This window comes from Amblyomma maculatum, chromosome 8 (genome assembly GCF_055883805.1).
Source record: "Amblyomma maculatum isolate TAMU_Amacu chromosome 8, ASM5588380v1, whole genome shotgun sequence".
Classification (NCBI taxonomy): Eukaryota; Metazoa; Arthropoda; class Arachnida; order Ixodida; family Ixodidae; genus Amblyomma; species Amblyomma maculatum.
The window spans coordinates 83,431,742-83,450,782 of record NC_139351.1 but is presented as its reverse complement, the minus strand read 5'-3'; the positions used below and the strand labels follow the sequence as shown (position 1 = coordinate 83,450,782).

General features: G+C 40.8%; 1 protein-coding gene across 6 annotated transcripts; it reads left to right on the top strand.

Moving 5' to 3' along the window:
* Window positions 1-1,843: 1,843 nt before the first annotated feature.
* Window positions 1,844-17,619, top strand: LOC146181659 (uncharacterized). 6 transcript variants are annotated; one of them, XR_014700254.1, is made up of 7 exons: window positions 1,846-1,994; window positions 7,784-7,907; window positions 7,985-8,051; window positions 10,115-11,127; window positions 14,315-14,344; window positions 14,613-14,661; window positions 17,336-17,588. XR_014700254.1 is itself a non-coding variant. In XM_084576657.1 (4 exons), exons 1-4 carry the CDS (start codon window positions 1,873-1,875, stop codon window positions 10,268-10,270), a joined length of 357 nt encoding a protein of 118 aa, XP_084432783.1. In that variant the 5' UTR covers window positions 1,844-1,872; the 3' UTR covers window positions 10,271-10,423. The 6 variants fall into 6 exon arrangements, 3 of the variants coding, with proteins under 3 accessions (XP_084432783.1, XP_084432785.1, XP_084432784.1); XR_014700253.1 differs by having other exon boundaries at window positions 8,003-8,051; window positions 17,336-17,587; XR_014700251.1 differs by having other exon boundaries at window positions 7,784-7,870; window positions 8,003-8,051; window positions 17,336-17,586.
* Window positions 17,620-19,041: the final 1,422 nt, after the last annotated feature.

Below are 19,041 nucleotides of genomic sequence, written 5' to 3'. Positions count from 1 at the left end.
ACTTGTTTATTCTTTCTCTGCCATGAATGTTAATTTTTGCGTATAAGGAACCGTCATTCCTGAATAAAGATTCTGTTCCTAGTCAGACCTCTGTTGTGTGACTTCTACCCTGCCTGCCCGTGTTAATCACGCTGTTAAACCCTGTCCCATTTGTATCCAAACCAACTCGCCAAGCTTTTTTGTCCTCTAGTACTAGTTGTATAATTTTTGTGATTCACCGGTGTAATTCAAATTTTTTTTCGTTTTAGGTAAATTCATAAAAAGCATACTTAATTAAAGCAGGTAATGACAACAGATACGTAACCCAAGAGCAAATTCACAGGAAACAAGAGTAACTAAGAGTAACTTTCGCAGACATTCTCATGTCAAGAATGGCAGTTCTGTATCGCAAGCGAGTAAAATATACAACAACCTTACCCTTCATATACTTAAGCGCTTCAGTGGCAGACATGAGGGGGCTAATATAAAAGGTTGAAGTGAAAATGTGGTTAAAGCTGCAAGCGTTAGAAGGAGCACAACATGAGTAACGCTTGGCGAGCGCAAGAAAGCGCGATTGGTCTTAGAACTCCATTCATCCGCTAGCCGATTTGTGAGGCTTTATGAAATTCGAAGTAAAGGCAGCGAATCAACCTTATGGCTGACGGAAAGATTCCGCGGAAAAGCAAGCGAGGCATGCAGCGGCAGGAAGTCTGGTGATGAGAGTAAACGGCACAGTATTGGAGAATTCGTTTGGAGGCATTTTTCTTGCCGCGGATGGTGTTAACCTAATGCTTAACTTTGTTGTTTATGGTTTTGAGCAATAGTGATCCCACACTGATTAGGGCAAATTATATGTTTCCGTTTGAACCTCGTATATTGAGTTTCTGTGTTAATGCAACAGATCTCAGTTGTGGGATGGATTGTTATAAGAACGTAAGATCACTAGCAATGGGGAAATGTTTTTGTTTATTATACGTTTTCTGACCACATATTTCCTCTATGTCATCGATAGCTACACGTCTAAGATTACAAAGCTAGCCCGTTATTCAGGAACGTGTGCTCCGCTTGCGTAAAGTTCTTCTCAGTGTACACTGAAATATCAGTGGCCCCTTTATTTACTTCTTTTTCAGTGCTATAGGTTCAATGACCGTATATTTATTCTTATATCTTTGATTTTCACCGTTCAATTGCTTGTTCACAATTTATCATATTGGCCAAACTTGGTCTGGAAATATTTTTCTACTTTCAGAAAACATCATGAACAGCGCGAATAGTACCTCGATAATGCAAGAAATTATTCTCGGTTGTCAAACTGCTGTGGAAAATAAACAGGTTAAATGAGCTTTCGAAGTTTATCCGCTGTTCTCGAAACTGTCTGGACAAACGGGTTTCGTTGTCATCCTCATGGCGGTGCCCTTTTGATACCCATAAAGATTTAATCAATATCAGTTGTGAGTAGAAATTTTTTTAACATTCTACAGTTTAAGAACTCAAGTGTGCTGTAATCACTCATATATGTTAGTTGAAAGGCAAACCACTTTGCCCTCTGCATTAGAAAACGTTCTTGCATATCATCCATGATTATGTGATATACCTTGGGAGTGTGCATATTTTCATCTCCTTGAAAAAGCGGCGTATAACAGAAGTCAGGCCTACAAAGAGAAGACATTCATGACGTAGGCGCATAGGATTTTGATGATATCTCCTGTAATAAAAATTATTTGGTGGTCTCAATGCTTAGTTGGCACATTAAAGTCAAATTTATTTTACAGAATTTCTGAAATGCAAAATACCATGGCATTTTTAAGAAGCAATATTACCATGTTTAAGAAACATTATGTGCCTTAACATTAGCAAACTCAATTTTTCTGCATATAAAAGAACGATATAACAATGGCATGTGGACATTTCCTAATTTCTGAGGACTACTTGGTGAAGGCAAGCATAAAGGTTTCCAACATGAAGTCTAAAATATTGGTCTTCTGTGTCCTGTCGTCTGGAATTATTACCTCAGAGTAAGCTTAAGGTTTCGTATTTCGTAGATGCAAGGCACTTCACTTAGAGGAACCTTTAGTTGCAGCACAAACCATGCTAATGCTGGAAGAATCGTCCTGACATTATCCTTCTGAAACTGATTTTTTCGGGAATAAGGTTCTAAACATACAAACTTATCGCCATGTTCCTATGAGGCAGGTTACGGATGAGAGAGGTTGCTGACGTTAAGCTAAAGAGAACCACGTCGTACAGCAGGGCTATTTCGAGGATAAATATGAGTGACATGGAGATTTGATTGGAAACGTGGCCTTTTCCTATTCTGGCAACACCCGATTCCGGAGCCATTTATGATCTCGCTGGAAACGTCATCTCATCTGTGGGGTATAATAATGATGCTTAATATGTCCTTGAGAAAGGGCACTAGCAATTCTTATCAACATGCACATACACTGATCGCAGTGTCAATTAGGCAATGTGTGAGAAATGTTCGATGGCAATGACGCGCTCCATTTAGCTTTTTCCGCCGCTGTACGAAACGTACTGATCATCGTTTCGGCTTGTGACTCCACAATTTATTGGTCATACGTACTTATACCTTTCTCTGTGGTAAAATATCTAAAGTATTATAGCACAGAAAAAAATTAGATGAAGGATTTCAACAACAGATTTTTTTCAGAATTCTGGCCCTACTATATCATGTTAATTAACCGTTGTGACCTGCAAAAGGGCTGTGCATTCCATTTCAACCAGACTGCCCAACACTGCCGCAATCATTGCAAAAAATTGGCAGATCGTAGTTAAATGGCTTAGCGTGAGCATAGCTTGCTTAGCGTACTGTTTGCAACTGCCTTAGATCTGAATGTTTTATCATTTTAGCATGGCTGCTGAGATCAAATTATATATAATGATGTCCAGTGAAAGCAAGGTCACAATGCTTTCAATGCGGGCACAATTTTATTATCTTTTTTAATAGAAGGGACATTATTTTAAAATTTTGGTCACCCGTGGCGTGGATTTGTTCTTACCATAGAAAGTTACAGAAGCCATTTTTTGTTTCAAAGCAATGATTTGCACTTCCTGTGACTTAGGGCTTGATTTCCTTTCCATCCCACTGCCTGTGTAAAATTTCTTATCGACCTATTGTCATTCTTTTTTGGGGTAAAATTTTGTCAGCTGCCACGATCAATATTTCTTGAGGACAATAAATGCATATTTTGTTATAGCTACGTTTGGAGGCTTTTCACAGCTTTAGCTGAAAATACTACACTATATGCACACTCCATTTCATTATGCTGAGTTATCGATTGCTATAATGGCTTTACTTTTGCATCATGTTTATGGTAGACTAAGTTAGAGCATAGTCCGCTGCAGGTAATCAGGTAATATGGAAAGAAAATAACTAGTACTCACCAGTCATGCGCAGTTTAGCGATTGCTTGCGCAGCTCGTTCGGACGAAGTGTAGTTGGCATCGTAGTAGTGTAAGTAGTGGTTGTCAGCATCATATGTATGAAATAATCGAGGGCTTCGTAAAACCTTGTATCATGGTATTTTGTGGTTTTATTTATTTAAAATTATTTTAAAGGAATAGGCAGTTGCTCACGCTACAACATAGCTGTAGAGGTAAGCAACAATATGTTGAACGAAAATTTTCCTTAAGTGCATACCACCAAAACACTGTCGTTGCACTAAACATCCTAAAACACGTCATTTATTTTTTAAGAAGCCCGTCAGCTGCTTTCGCTTCTTTTGCTTACGCCTTGAGTGCCATGGTGAGATTTTCTCACTCAGACAGCATTATATCGCAACGTCGTCATCGTCGACAGCAATAAGACTACAGATCACATCAAATGCGTCATTATGGTCAGTATGGGTGGTGGCGCTCCAAGATACAGGAGGAGGACGCAGTAGAGGGGTGGCTGCTCCTGGCCTTGCGGGAGTGGGACTATTAGGTGACCTCTGCTTATCCTGCCACCAGATTTAAATCTGTTGTAGGCCGTCATTGCACCCATTACTGTTTCAGTGGTGGACGACGGCTGTCGTGACGCGTGTCTTTTTCTCCCTCATCATTTTCTTCCTTTATTCTTTCTTCTGTCCGAACGAGACGGCGGAGGTGACTCAGCTACAGAGCCCGTGCAGTTTCGTTTCCTTCTTCCTACAGTCGCAACAACCACAACAGGCTCCAAGATTCAGTTTGCTTGCGGCTCTTGATCACTAGAAAACAAGAGCTTCCGTCCATGCCCTGTCAAAAAGTATCCATCCCAAACTTTATCCTGATGTAGAGCGAAGATATGGCGTCCTTAATGTGTAGGTAGCTGAGTATGTAGTACCGCATTTTGAGTTATGAATGCTTCTTTATTGGAAGGAGCAGGGTGACCCAGTCCAAGTTCCCAGAACAGCAGTCATATATATATTTTACGTGAAGTACATTTTTACCGCAGACTATATCTCTAGCGAACATTACGTTGTAGTGCAACCACGTCCTAAATATGGTTCAAAGTGGCGAGAATTGCCTTCGATTCCTAAAGAGAGCTGACGGTTAATTTCAAATATATCGCAGATGTCGCATTCGGTTTGGTTAACTTTCACTTTACTTCCGATTCCCAGTTCGCACCTTGCATTTGTATTCACGGTGCACTCTTCCTGAAACGGAATAGAGAGCTGTTTGGAGGCGCATCTATCGTGAGACGACAGATTCCAAGCGATAGCAGAGAGATACAGAAACCAATTCCCTCGATACCTGCCGTGGTAAAGGGGATTTAAAGAGTTTTATTTGACCTGTACGATTCAGTACAAATCGCACCGCTGTGCTCTGTTTTGCATAAAGGTTGAGCGGGTTCATTTCTGAACGGTATAAAGCTCAACCGGAACAGGCGAATCTGGGACTCAGCTGATACCGCACAGGACATATGCAGTATTCAGGCCTAAGCGGACAGATCATGTCGAGTAGGGACCTCCTACGGAACGGAGCTGTATGATGTAGAGCTCACATAATGGACAGACAACTTCCGTTTCGGAACTTCTGCCGTACGAAACCGTCCTGTAAAAAATTATACCGGAAAGTATTATTCCTCAACTCAAAAGAAACTGATCGATTACGCTCAACCAGAACGGCTATGACCGACCATGTCAACTGAGATTGTTTACATCACAGGTTTTCTCTATACAAGAGGTATGCGTTGTTGCAAAAATAACTAGAACCAATGAAGTAATTGATGCTTACTATAGCAGGTACTTGCGCGCATGATACAGTTAGTTGCGTGTCCTTCCTCGCGTACGTATGTGCAACAATCACCGCAGCTAGTCCAACAATCACCGCTGTGCAACAATCACGATCAGCTGTGCAACAATCACCGCAGCTAGCGATCTGGAATCCCTATCAGACTTATCTAATCAATCAGCTCGAAGCCATCCAAAATCGCGCGGCCCGTTTTATCACATCGCAGTATGACAGACGACATAGCGTAACTGTTATCAAATCATCCCTCTATCTTCAACCCATGGCACTTCGGCGTAAAATTTCACAGCTTTGTTTATTCCACAAATTATATTACAACTTTCCACAGCTAAGATCCTCTGTCCTCCACACGCCGCTTCGCACTTCACGCCGACTCTTTAACTCTTTAAGTTTACAACGCATACACGGCTCCATTAACTATTTCAATAAATCTTTCCTACCAAGCGCTATTTCATTATGGAATGAACTCCCTGATGCCATTGTCACTGAAACAGAACCAAATAAATTCAGGCAATTATTAACAGTACATTTCAAGTACTGAATGATTCTTCCGCGCTTCTTAGTGCGTGTCGTTTTTTCAGGTTGTTCTTGAGCAGCAGTGTCTTTTATGTTGATGTTTAACGTTGATGTTTTGTTTTTTAGAATAGTTACAAGATGAACCCTGTACCATGTATTTCTGTTTTATATTATTGTATTATCGACCAATGTATTATGTCACGGTTGTTCCCCCCCTTATGTAATGCCCTAACAAAAGGGCCCTTAAGGGTAAATAAATGATGATGATGATGATGATGATGATGATGATGATGATGATGATGATGATGATTATGATTATTATGATGATGATGATGATGATGTTCTGTTTTACCCTCATATTTGGGACTGAAGCTTAATTGATAAATTGCAATTCAGAACGTAGCGTCTAGTTATCGGCAAAAGGAATCTACTCGAGCATAACTGAAACTCGTCGCTGACCACCGACAAATGCATTGATAGTGACGTATCAGAGGTTGATTTCTAGACTGTTTGCATATGGAAAAAGACTATCGCAAGTTCAATCATTCGCGCATTTGCTCCGCTGGCAATATGTGAAGCGAAAAGGTGCAAAATGACTCGCATATTGCCTCAGATATCTCTGTATGTAGCAAAAACATATGCCTACTAAGACAATGAGAGAACATCTAGCGCTAGCAAAAGTGGAATATTATGAGATCTGCTTGCAAAACACCGATGCATTTTAAAGATGCTGAACGTTGATGATCCTTGGTTATAGCCAGGAAAAGGTACAGCGAGTTTAAAGGGTGTCGCTGAACTACGACACCAATTCCTACACCTGAGAAAGGGATGCACAGTGTGAAACACAAAGTCGCGTTACACAAGGTTAACGGTGACCGTCTATACCAGTGGCGGCGTGAAGTAGTCAGTCACTGGATCCCCATGACTACTCCAATACTACTCCAATGACTACTATTCGCACGTACTTTGTACTGTTGGGAAGAGGTTTATTTCTGGTCGTGCTACAAAGAATCAATAAAGGTATACCGCATTACCTCGTATGGAATTAAATTTTTGCCTACAAATAATAAAATAGTTCTTTTGATTCAGTTATGCTCGTGGGTGTACATGGCGCTCCATAATAGCTGGGTGTCACTGTGATATGAATGCGCGTGGCCTGCACGCATCTATGTTCGTGAACGTTTTCACTAGTGGATTCAGCTATTGGAATCTGTAACATGTGCCCCAGACTGGTTGCCAAGGTCAGAGCTCTTGGTAAAGCTTAGAGATGTGACAAAGCCGCACTTGTAGTAGTGACCGGCTTTTACGTGATTTTTCTGAAATATTCTTAATTTCTGTCAAAACCTGGCAAGAAAAAAAAATTAAAAAAAAAACGCCCCCGCCGTGGAGTAGTAGTTAGCCCCCAGCTGTGGCGCCGAAGGAGAGTGTTGGAAATTTTTAAACCTCCAGGTCTTTATCTATTTTAAATGTTTGAACAAGATTTTATAGTTCTGCTTGTTTTTGCACCCCGCGGCACTCTTTTTCACCAGACTGCAGGGCCACTGAATCATCAGCAAATTCTGAATTCACAGCTGCATCCGATTTCTCGCCGAATCAACCTGTACTCCAGTATGAATTTGGAATAACAGCGCGAAGGACGAGGACGAAGATCAGAAGGACACAAACAATCTTCGTCCTCGTCCTTCGCGCGGTTATTACAAATGTATTACCGACTAGCCAGCACTTCAACGCTTGTTAAATCCAGTATAAAGCCGATATTGTATTTTTCAGTGGTGATGCAGGCGCTGATGGTCGCCATATTAAAAAAGAGCCGTTTTGATCAAACGCTCATTTTGGCCGTGAATCTTGAGCGTCCTAAGCAGGTAGTGGCATCCATGTCAGTATTAGCCGCCTTGTTTTTATCCTGTTTCATTACCTACAGTGAATAAAGTATAGCTGCCTGTTGTGAACCACTGTAGTGTGTATTAAATTACTCGGTGAATGAAAAGTAGAAAGGAGACTGAGTTACAGCCAATTATTTGTCGACAGTGCTCCTAATGCATTCTTGTGCATTTCAGGTGCCAGTCAAACATTGGGAGGCCAAGAAAGTAAGACACGCTGCATTGGGAGCTTCTTAGATAAGCTGGAAGAAGCAGCAAGCTAAAGTACCAGAATACACGTTTTATCCTGCATGCACCCTCAGTGCGACCATTTTTCCTGATCAAAAGAAAAAAAATCAGTATCTGTTTCAATCCACAGCGCTAACTGCGCTCATACAGCATGTTTTATTATTTCAGATATCCTCTTCAGTACAGCCCACCACGGATCCCCTATTGTCCTCGTTTGGTATGGACAATCCAAGCTACTTTGCGTTATTGACCGCCAGCCTTCTATCCAGACGAAAGACAACTGCCTCTGTCACACCCTGTACCACCTTCGTCCTGGGCTAGCTGCGCCCATCTTATCCGCGCTAACTACTACAACTCATCTAAATCTCAACTTTCCTCTAACGATGCAAACATTGCTTTATTTTTCTTTGTCACTATTAATGACCATCTCTCTTCATCACTTCCATCATATTTTCTTCATCATTTTTACAGGCCATCTTTCATCCTACCCGGTATGTTAAAGCCAATTGCCTGTGTTGATTTTCCCTACTCATCAACCCAGCTTAGTTCATAGCCCTACTCTTCCTGTTTTTATCATGTTGCACCGGATTTTTCTCTTTATTTAGCTTCAGTGTTGTCCAGCTGTTTTATTTTTATGGTTAGCTAATATTTGGTCCCATTTGGACGGCTGAAAGGCATCTTGTATCTTTATCTGATAGTAGGTTCGAAATGCGCTCTCCCTGTTCACAAGGTTCTAGATATTCAAAAACATGGCAATAATGGGCTTTCTTTACTGCCGCATGTGTATTTAGACCCTTCATACTTCCAAGTATACGCTCCCTATTATTAAATGTTGCTACTTCAGTGTGATCGGTGGACATTGCTTTACATTTGTTGAGAAAATATTTAGGATAGCACAGCCATTTAGCGCTGCATGTCTGGCTCATCGAACTCTGTTCGCTTTTTATTTTATCAGCTACATTAAAACATATTGCCATGAGTAATGTTCCCAACTTTAAGATAATTTTAAAACTTGTTAACTCGTTATCCCAGCTGTACCTAATACCAGCTTGAATATTTCCTGCAAGCTTGTTTTGAAAGATATGAGGCAGCTTGTGTCCGCCTGTATTACATGTTGTCTTAGTTTTAAAAGTTTGCTTTCTTTGTAATGAACTGAGCTTGCTGTGCAGCCGCAATATAAAACTTTCCTGACTATTACAGTGTCTATTTTATATCTCCACAACGTAATAAATACAAGTCCTTTATTGGTATTACAAAACTAAAGTCTCCATACGTTTAAGTGTGTATGAAAAATGTCTGCGGTTCAAGCATCGATGAAACCGAGACAGACATGCAATGCCTCTATTTTGCATGGCTCTGCGTGGAATGTTTGTTTTTGTGCTTACTATGAAAACCTGTTCGAAAATATTGACTGGAGTTTGAAGCTTAAAACATAACATAAATGCGCTCCCTGCGTTCATATTATCCTAGATATTCAATAACATGGTGCAAATGGGCTTGCTTTACTGCCGTATGTGTATTTAGTCATTTCATACTTACAAGTACACCCTTCCTATCATTAACGGTTGTTACTTGAGCACGATCGGTGAACATCGTTTTAAAATTGTTGAGAAATTGTTTATGACAACCCAATCATTTATTTTGCTTGCCTGGCTCATTAAACTCTGTTCTCTTTTCATTTTATCGGCTACATTGAACAAAATGCCATTAATGAGGATCAGAAATTTAATATATTTTTAAAACTCCTTATGCCAGCTCTGCCTAATACCTGAGGAGTATTCACAGTAAAATAATTAAGTGCACCCAGCCACACAAAAAAACAACAGGTATTTCCTCTCCTTATGAGGCGAAAATGACTCGTTTCTAAAGTGACAAAAGATTTATTTTAAATACCACCTAAGTTTTCCTTGTTAACTCACGTAACCTCGACGAAATCCTTCTCGAGGCATTCCCTTAAATACAAGTATGTCCTAAAGTAACACCAACTACACCATTCTAATCTAAACTTCGTCAAATCCTTTTAATGATGTCACTTTCGGTTACGTTGTAGATGTAAATGTTTCTCGGCGCCAGGCTCTCTATAATAAGCTGCGTGGTAATTAAAAAACTGCATACCCAATCCTTGGTCGCGGGCACCGTTGAATAGCCGATGTGCCTGTTTCAGTGGGTGAAGTTCTGAATTATCAAGATGAAAAGAGCGTGTACCTAAATTTAAATTTCCTCGAAATATTATTACCTCCTAAATTGAAACAGTGATACATTTCCATTCTTTTAATTTAGTGCCCCATTCGTGCAAGAGTAGGACTTCGTTGCGGTCCTGACTGCTTGTGCGTGAACGCCGCACCCGGAAGGCCTGCATTCCCTCTTCCTTGTATATGGTCTCCAGCAAGCGAACTAGACCGCTCTCGTTGGAAGGATCAAAGAATAAATTTCTGACGAATGCATTCACGTTGGGATGCTTGAAAAAAAAATTATCCCCCTACGCATCCAAGTAATAGTGAACATATATGTGCTAAATCTTTACTGGTTCTGCTAATGTTCTGCATTCCGAAACAAATAAAGCAAATAAAACTGTTTTCTCAAGACACATAGAGGAGCTTTGTTGCTAGCATTTTTTGCACGAAAGCAATTAGCAAAACTAAATTTGTTATTTGGTTGCTTGTACCGGCGATGTTTATAAGACAGATCTTTACAATCGTTTATGGCTTCACGACCGGGCATAAGTTCTTTACTTTAGGCACTACGTGGCGTATGCATAATGTTGTAATTATTCGGGCAAGCTAAAATTTCAAAGAATTTTGCAACTAAACACGTTCTTCGCAACACCTATATAAACAGAAGGTCCTTTTGGTGAGAAAATAAAGTTATCCGGTTTCAATTCTTAAATGCGATAAGTGATCAGGCACGTCTAGTCTATCTCTCTAATATATATTTGGTTCAGGGTACTAAGTGTTTTGCGATTAAACCTCACTTTGTTTGTTATGAAACGATTTCCTTTAAGTAAGCACAAAGTATAATCAAATTTTGGATCGGGAGGCAAACAATGTGGTTTCCTTGCACATGCTTGGTATGAGCAGTAATCAAGAGATAGACCTTTGTTTCAAAGTCTCAAATTAGTTTTTATTTTTTATTCAAGCCATTGTGTTACATTCTGTACCCGTTCTACAGCCCTTACTATATTATTGTGCTCGCGGGTTTTCTGGAAGCGTTGTGTGGACAATCTGCTTCTTTCTTCTACTTGTAGGCTATCGTGTTGCAAAGTGTTTTGCGTTAGTTGCGAGATGAAATTCTAGGTAAGATAATATTGTTTGCAATAATTTTGCAAGTAGCAATATTTTGAAAAATATTGCTAATTTGTGTAGCCTTACCTCTAAGCATTAGAACGTTAAAATCTCAGGTTACAGTTAAGAAGTTTTTGCTTGCAAAAAGTGTTCTCCACTCATCGTGTGCACACACACTGTATTCAACTCCACATATTTTATCCCCACCAAATTCTCTGGTCCCCCTTTAACCTACGAAAGTTTCCATTATGTCACAACAGTGCGCTCAATAACAAAGTTAGTATTGTGCGTTTAACCATGACGGTCATTCTTCCTGGCGTATGCATTGCTTCTGGCTGCTGTCTTGCATAACACTAACCAGCGAAGCAAATCCTCGAGCTTCTAGAAAATTGACAAGGCCGTCGGAACCAAACGAGAAGGCAGGCGTACTAGCGCTGAAATCTTGATTATTGCACTGATTATTACACTGGCTTACGCCCTCCCAAAAAACTAGGCAACTCGGCGGCGGCGATAGCAAAAAACGTGCTCTCTGGTCGTTTAACATTGAATGCCCATCACACTCGTCAACGCTCGTCAACGCCGCGAAGAAACGTCATCAACAGAACTTTCGACCTAGCAGAAATTCACGGCAGTGGTTAGAATCTTCGAGATTCCGCTCGGCGCATTTTGCGCAGCTAAAAAAATTATAAAGCTGTGCCTCGCGGCAAATAACATGAACACACAGTGAATACAGAATTGATCTGTGCGCTTGAATCAGAGGGATAAGTCTGTATACCAACAGCAGTTGATAAAGTACAAAGAAAGGTTTCAATGTTTCGCAGCAATATGCAGTATTCTTCTTTGTATGCAAACTCCTTCACTTTGATTTTTTTTTCTACTGGTATATGTAAAACATGATGGTTATTTTTACATTCAGTGGGTTCGCTGGGGTTCCAATGGTTCGCTGTGCAATGACTGTATGGGTTTCACGTATTCTATATTTTTCTAAATTGTGGATGAGAATTGACTCGGGATATATTCTTTGTTATCTCGCAAATTGTACTACAAAGTTCCCATTGATCGGTGCGCTGCTCGTGGGATCAGAAATACAACTTTCGTACTCTTGTCTGTGCGATTATTTAGCCCACTTGCTGCGCTTTTCTCGATTATGGCAGCCATTGCCATTGGGAAAAGGCTGACCGGAGTATCGTTAAGAAAAGCCATCCACCATCTCGTCCTAATGCAAACCTTAGCCTGATGCCCAATATGAGACCTGCTGCGGTTTTCTCGATTATGGTAGCCATTGCCATTGGGAAAAGGCTGACCGGAGTATCGTTAAGAAAAGCAATCGACCATCTCGTCATAATACAAACCTTTGCCTGATGCCCAATATGAGACGCGAAAGAGACATATACTTCCCGCGTCTTGCGAGAATTTCAATATGCTGGAGGTGCAGTTAGCACCCGGGATTGAGGTTTCGTGCACTTCCGTATGAGATAATATGTGAGCTGAAATAGTTTCAGAAACTGAACTGTGCTAGAGTCAATCAATACATCTTATCGACCACAATTATTTAAATATAGAAAACGGTTCAGCTCATGATATATTGAGGCACATTGAAAACTGTGCACACAGTATGATCCTTTTACTCGCTATATTTATTACCTGGGTTCATAATAGGAATGTTATGAAGATGGAAGGGTACGGTAAACTAAATGAAAAATGTTTCATATTTTTATACCAACTGAAGAGTTTAAGAATAAAGAAGAAAAGCTTCTGTAAAGCTTATAGTCCGCTAGCACCTCGCGGTGATAAGTCATCACCCAATTTCATTTTCCTTGTTGCGAGGCCCAACATACAAAGGAATAAATTTGCATTTGGCACAGTGGTCATTTCAGCTTAAATATTTTCTCACGCATCGTGAACGGCTGTACAAAAAGACGGTTTGGCATACCAAAGATGGCCCGACAAAACAATTTTAATAACTGCCTCCCTAATTTACAAATGAATAAAATTGCATTCTGCAGAGCAGGTCTTTTTGCTTAAATTAAAATTTCATGCGTCGTGAACAACATTACACAGCGACGGCTCGAAAAAATGATTTTAATAACTGCCAACCTAAACATCATTTAGGTGTTTTTTAAAAATCTCAGAATGCTTTTTGACAACATACTTCCTGAATATCTAAAACATCTGCAGTTATTGTTCCATAAAGTTTTCAAGGTTTACGAAACAAAATCCACCAAATTAGCGCTACTTCATGAAGGCAAGAAAATAGATAATATTCAACAAGAGCATTGTACAATTCACGTTTTCCTCGGTAAATTGCATAAATTATGGTATTCTTAAAACTTTGAATACTTATGAAAAATTAAAATATACCTAAGATTTATCTGAAAATCGTGGAAATTATCAACTAGGCACGAATGAATTTGGGGATAATGAGTGGCCGTTTAAACGATAAAAAGAGACTAGCACAAAGATGACTATTTAGTGGGCTTTTCTTTTCCCTTCGGAACATTTTGATAGGAAATATTCTTTTAAGCGTGGTCTTCTCATTATTCAGGACATTTTCACAATACAGTGCTGGCATATTATCTCGTTCTTTTGAAATTTTATAGTATATAAAAATGACTGATAATATTATTTCAAGAAGCCTAAAGTTGCGAAAAGAGTTTAGAATTGGGAATTAGCGGTTACAGACGCACATGTTAATCCGTAATGCAAGTGAGAAGACATTTTCGGTAGTCGCTACACTTTTGTTCTGAAAAACGTTCTAATAGATATTGTAATGAAGTCTACATTACTCAGCCTGTGCTTCCTTTTGGGAGTGCTTGCGACCATCATGTAAGCAAAGTATTTGAATTACTCATACGCATAATGTCTTTATTGGAAATACACAAAAAATGAAAGCATAAAGACGCGGATATATAGCTAAATTTGATTTAAACAGCTAAATATCAGCAAACCAGCCGTTTTCCCAAAAGGTGTTATACGCCAGTGAACGTTTCCCGAAATGCGTACTCCCGACCAAGCCTGTTGCAGCCGGTGATTGTTGGCCAGTTAAGATCGTTTATATTCATTCAAAACCACCACAGCTGTTTGGAATAGAGTGGACATAGTTTAGTGGCCTTCGTAATGAAATCAATATTACAAAGCTCTTTGTGTTATAGGACGTGGTCTACTCGCAGGACTCTCATTGTTTCCCGCTGTCTTTCAGATGCCAGTCAAAGGGCGGGAGGCCAAAAAGGTATCAATCTAGAATGAAATATCCTTAGATTTATTAGATGAAGAAGACTGGAGTTTCCGAATAAGAATTTTACCTTGAGTTTATCCAGTCTCTTTCCTGTCTAATTCTCTATTTTACTATGTGCACCTGTATGAAAAGTCAATTCCTTTTTCATCCTGAATACATTCTCTTCTGGAAAAGTATTTTTCTCGCACGAATTGTCAGAGTCTGTTTCAATTCACAACCTGAAGATTGTTCTTAAAGGACTTTTATTTGTTTGTTTTTACAGAAAGCTCCTTCCGTCTCAGACACCACGTCACCCTTATTGTCCTAGAAGGGTATAAATATTTCTAGATACTATTTCGCTTAAAAGGTCTAATGTACAACCTACCATTCCGACTGTAGCAAAAAACTTAATCAACACTTATCAATGATCACTCACCTGTACCAGCTTCACCCTGCTTGTCCCCTTAAATATCCTCTCTTGTGCTCATCTACCTCCTGCCACCTCTTCTGAGATTTCATTTATTGGCAGTAATTCTCCTGACATATAATAGTCGCCATTTATGTTAGCTTTTTTATACGAGTCAGTTGTAGATCAATATCGTGATTAGTTTCGATAACATGTCATTACAGGGGATGATTCTTTTACTTACTATGCTGCCTAGAACTGAATTTATAGTTTGGCCTGTTTGTTACAAGTACATTGTCGCCTCCTACGTGAGCGCCGACGAGATGCATGTTTTATATATAAAAATGAACGGGCATTCCGGGCCTGGTATTATGTGAAAAACATGTTCCGCCTGGTTCTGTCTGCTTCGTCTGAAAAACTTTGCGTACGATATATCATATGTTACTGCTCTGTAAAAAGAGTTGAACGAGAGAAGGAAGATGGCTACTCAATATGAAAAAGCACTGTTGTTCAGTGCCCTTTCGTATAGCTCTATATAAACGTATTCTGGTGGCTCATATTAACATACAGCGCCGCCTACCAATTGTAAAATGCGCTTGCCATCATAGTTTGACGCAAATTACTTGAAATGCTTGCTATATGATCTTTATGAGCCGCCATTTGGGTCATATTCCAGTGCCTTTAATGATACCGTCCTGTCTATCCACTGAGGGGCTTAGCAAGCTAATGTCATGAATAAGCTGAAGAGTAGGGAGGTATTTAATATAACGCTCACTGAGAATTGTTCCAAGAAAGAATTATTTGAATACATCCCGTAAGCGGGCATAGATACACATCGCGGTAATTTTGCGAGGCCCATTATAAATTAGGTAATTTTTGAATAGTTTACTTTCATACAGATGGATTAAACTGACTGTGAAGCCGCTAGAAGTATCCCGTTGCATTACTGAATTTGGCTATTTTACACTCCTCAAGCGTAAAACATGCATGCGTATGTAATATCTTCGTTATATATGAAAAACTGCATTCGTATAGCGGTGCCAGATATTCTGCGTGTTTCCTTTCGCCTACTATAGAGAAATATTAATGTGTTTTGCATTGTCGTGAAGAAATTAGGGTAGCCTGCTGGATGTTTCGGTTAACTCTAGGCTAATGATATTCTCATTTTCGTATACAAAACATTTGTAACGCTGATGTTCCCTGAGTTATGAATAGGGTAACGTAATTTTCTTCAAAGTTTAAATGGTACCTCTAAAGAGCGTCTAACACAAATACGCGAGGTCTTTTGCGCACAACATTTATCCTAGACTACCAATGGCGACTTCCAAGCCATGTGTTAGGGGTCAAGAAAATTCTCATGCAGTAAATTAATTGCGTCCAGTCAGGCCAAGGAAGCAATTTTCATGGCATCTGAGGACGTTTTCTCGTTCCTAAGGTCTTGCAAATGAAACTTTAATAAAGAGTAAGAGAAACTTTGCACAATAGAAATCACGTTTGCTGAAGCTGCTATCAAAGGCGAGCTATTCAATGTCATTTCATCTTAAGGTACGAATACCTGTACGCTTCCAGTGTAAACGGGCATTTCGCTTTCATCAGTTGCTCGTCACCACTTTCTACATAATTATTTGCGTGCTAAATGAGAATATAATGGTGAAGGGTTTAATAGACGGCTGATAGATTCCAGTTATAAAAGTGAGAAGTTTGTAGAAATTTGATTGTTTATATAGTCTAACGTTCGACCGAACACCGTCTGGTCAGGGTGGAGCATCATTACAGCACAACGATGAAGGTTGGGTAACTGACCAAGTGAAAAATTCAAAATGACGTTTCTAATACGGTGTCCTTGTTCACAATAGGACTGTCACGGAAGAAGGGAAAGTTTATATATGCTTCAGAATGCTCCGAAATTGTTTTCCGTAGATATTATGAAGCGTGCCCTCGGTTAATCGATCAGCGAGAACCTCTCTCGTATCTTCATGGAACATGGAGTGCACATTGCCCACGTGCCAACAAGTAGGCTGCGAGCCGAAATTATCAATGTGAAGGACCCGCTACCACGTGCAACGTTCCCTGGGTTTGTTTACCAGATACCATGCAGCGACTACCTCTGCGTCTACATTGGGGAAACTGGAAACTACCAGCGACGCATAAAGGAGCACGAGGCGAATGTGAGAAAGAGGCGCGCAGCAAAAAATGCAATTGCTGAGCACGTGCTGTCCGCCGGCCACGAGATAGGCTGGGATGAAGCGGCAATCTTGGCGACCGAAATAAACCCATCGGCAAGACTGCACTTAGAATCTCTAATCATCCACATACGCTAAACAAGAATCAGGGCATGCTTCATAATATCTACGGAAAACGATTACGGAGCCTATTGAAGCATATATAAGCTTTCCCTTCTTCCGTGACAATCCTATTGTGAACAAGGGCCCCGTATGGGATCCGAAACGCCATTTTCAATTTTTGACTTGGTCAATGACCCAACCTTCATTATTTTGTTGTAATAATTTGATTGCTGAGAGTTTAACATTGTGTCTAGCTGCCCGAATTCCGAAATTCAGCGATTAATTTACGGCCCTGCTTCATTTCTTTCCTGTCAGTATCATGCACGAGCCAGACCAGGGATCCGTTGTGGTCCTGACTGTCTGTGCGTGAATGCGGCGCCTGGTACTCAGGATTTCCCCCTTCATTGCATATGGTCTCCAGCAAGCGAACACTTCCGTAATCCATGGAAGGATCAAAGGATAAATTTCTGAAGAATGCAGTAGAGCTGGGTCTCCGAAAAAAAAAATGTTTTAGACCTATGCGTCCAAGTGCCAATACGAATCACTGTAATAAAGAAAAAATAGGTTGAGTGAAGACAGGCGCTGGCAGTTTTTGCTCGTATTTCATAACGGAACAAAAGTAGCCAAATCTCTCGCTGCGAGAAAAAAGCGCAGCGAGCGTCAAACGATGTTGAAATGCGACCAAGTAGCAACGTGGAAGACCAACGCCTCTAATGAAGGCAAATTAAGGAAGTTTTTCATTTCCCTGCCATATCAATTTTCGCCGCTGTATGTTAGGAAATATATGCAGCAGACGCGACAATTTATGATTTCGAGCGGCTATACTCAGAATTGTTCTGCAACCCATTTATTAAGGACGATTCTGGCATATCATTATACTGAAGAGAAACGTTTTCCTCAAAGATTCTTTAAAGGTGCTCCCCGTTCTTTCTCTTTTTTAAATAAGATACTAACAGTAAAGAATAGCTGTCTTCGGCAGGCAGTGAAGCACTCGACAGGTTTCGCAAGTTGAGAGAGTTGGAGCCGATGATCCAATGACGTTCAACGAGGATGATTATTTACATTGGCAAACTGTAAGTTACAGTAACAAGAGTCACACAGACAACTGCAACTTAAAACAAAATAGACTCTCACACAGAGTAGTCACTCTACAAGCCCTTACTTTTCTACCGAGCATTTCGGCTAAAGCCTAGGGACCGTAAATACGTGCTAAGCACGGAGCCTCAATCTTGACTGTCGAACATGGTCCGAGGACCGCTTTTTGATACCAGACATCAACAAAGACCCAAGGGCGGTCACCTTAGGTGATCCGTCCCGAAAATGAAGCAATCAAATTATTTAAAAACATGCCACAACCCTCGTGGGTTGGGAATAATATCGGACCCAGGTCCTTAATTACTTCAAATAAAAATACAATATTCAAAACACACACTCTTTCCATTCGCTGGTCCCCAAACCCTCTCACACGGCGCCTGTCTTTGCCTCCCTCTCCCCGGCGTGTTTGCGACGCGACCTTGCAGCTGCCGCTGTTGTGAAAGAAACGCCGCGGGGGATCTGGTAAATAGGCCACCCCGCCGTCCCGTTCGAGGAAAAGGGGGGGGGGGGGGGGCACTGTCCCAGAGCAGTGTACAGTCGCCTTCTACAGGGCGTTTAGTGAGCGCTTGGGGCAGGGCAAAACGGCTTCATTATCGGAGTCTCTCTGCCCCGATGTTTCGCGACACGGCGGGTGATCGCTGGGCTGATTGCCTACTTGGGAGGGCCAAGGGTCGCGCTGTCGCCTTCTGCAGGACATTTAGCGAGCGCTTGTGGCAGTGCAAAAAGCTTCATTAACGGCGTTTCCCTGCACCCATGCTTGGCGCCACGGCGGGACATCGCTGGACGAGCTGGCCGCAAAGTGGTTCGCAGAAGCGTGCCACTGTTGTTCCCGGCTAATAATTAGATGCGTCTGTCGTTCGCTTCTTGGCGACGTCTCGGGGCGAAAGGACGAAACAAACCAGGCCTCCCGCGCACTCGCGCCCAAG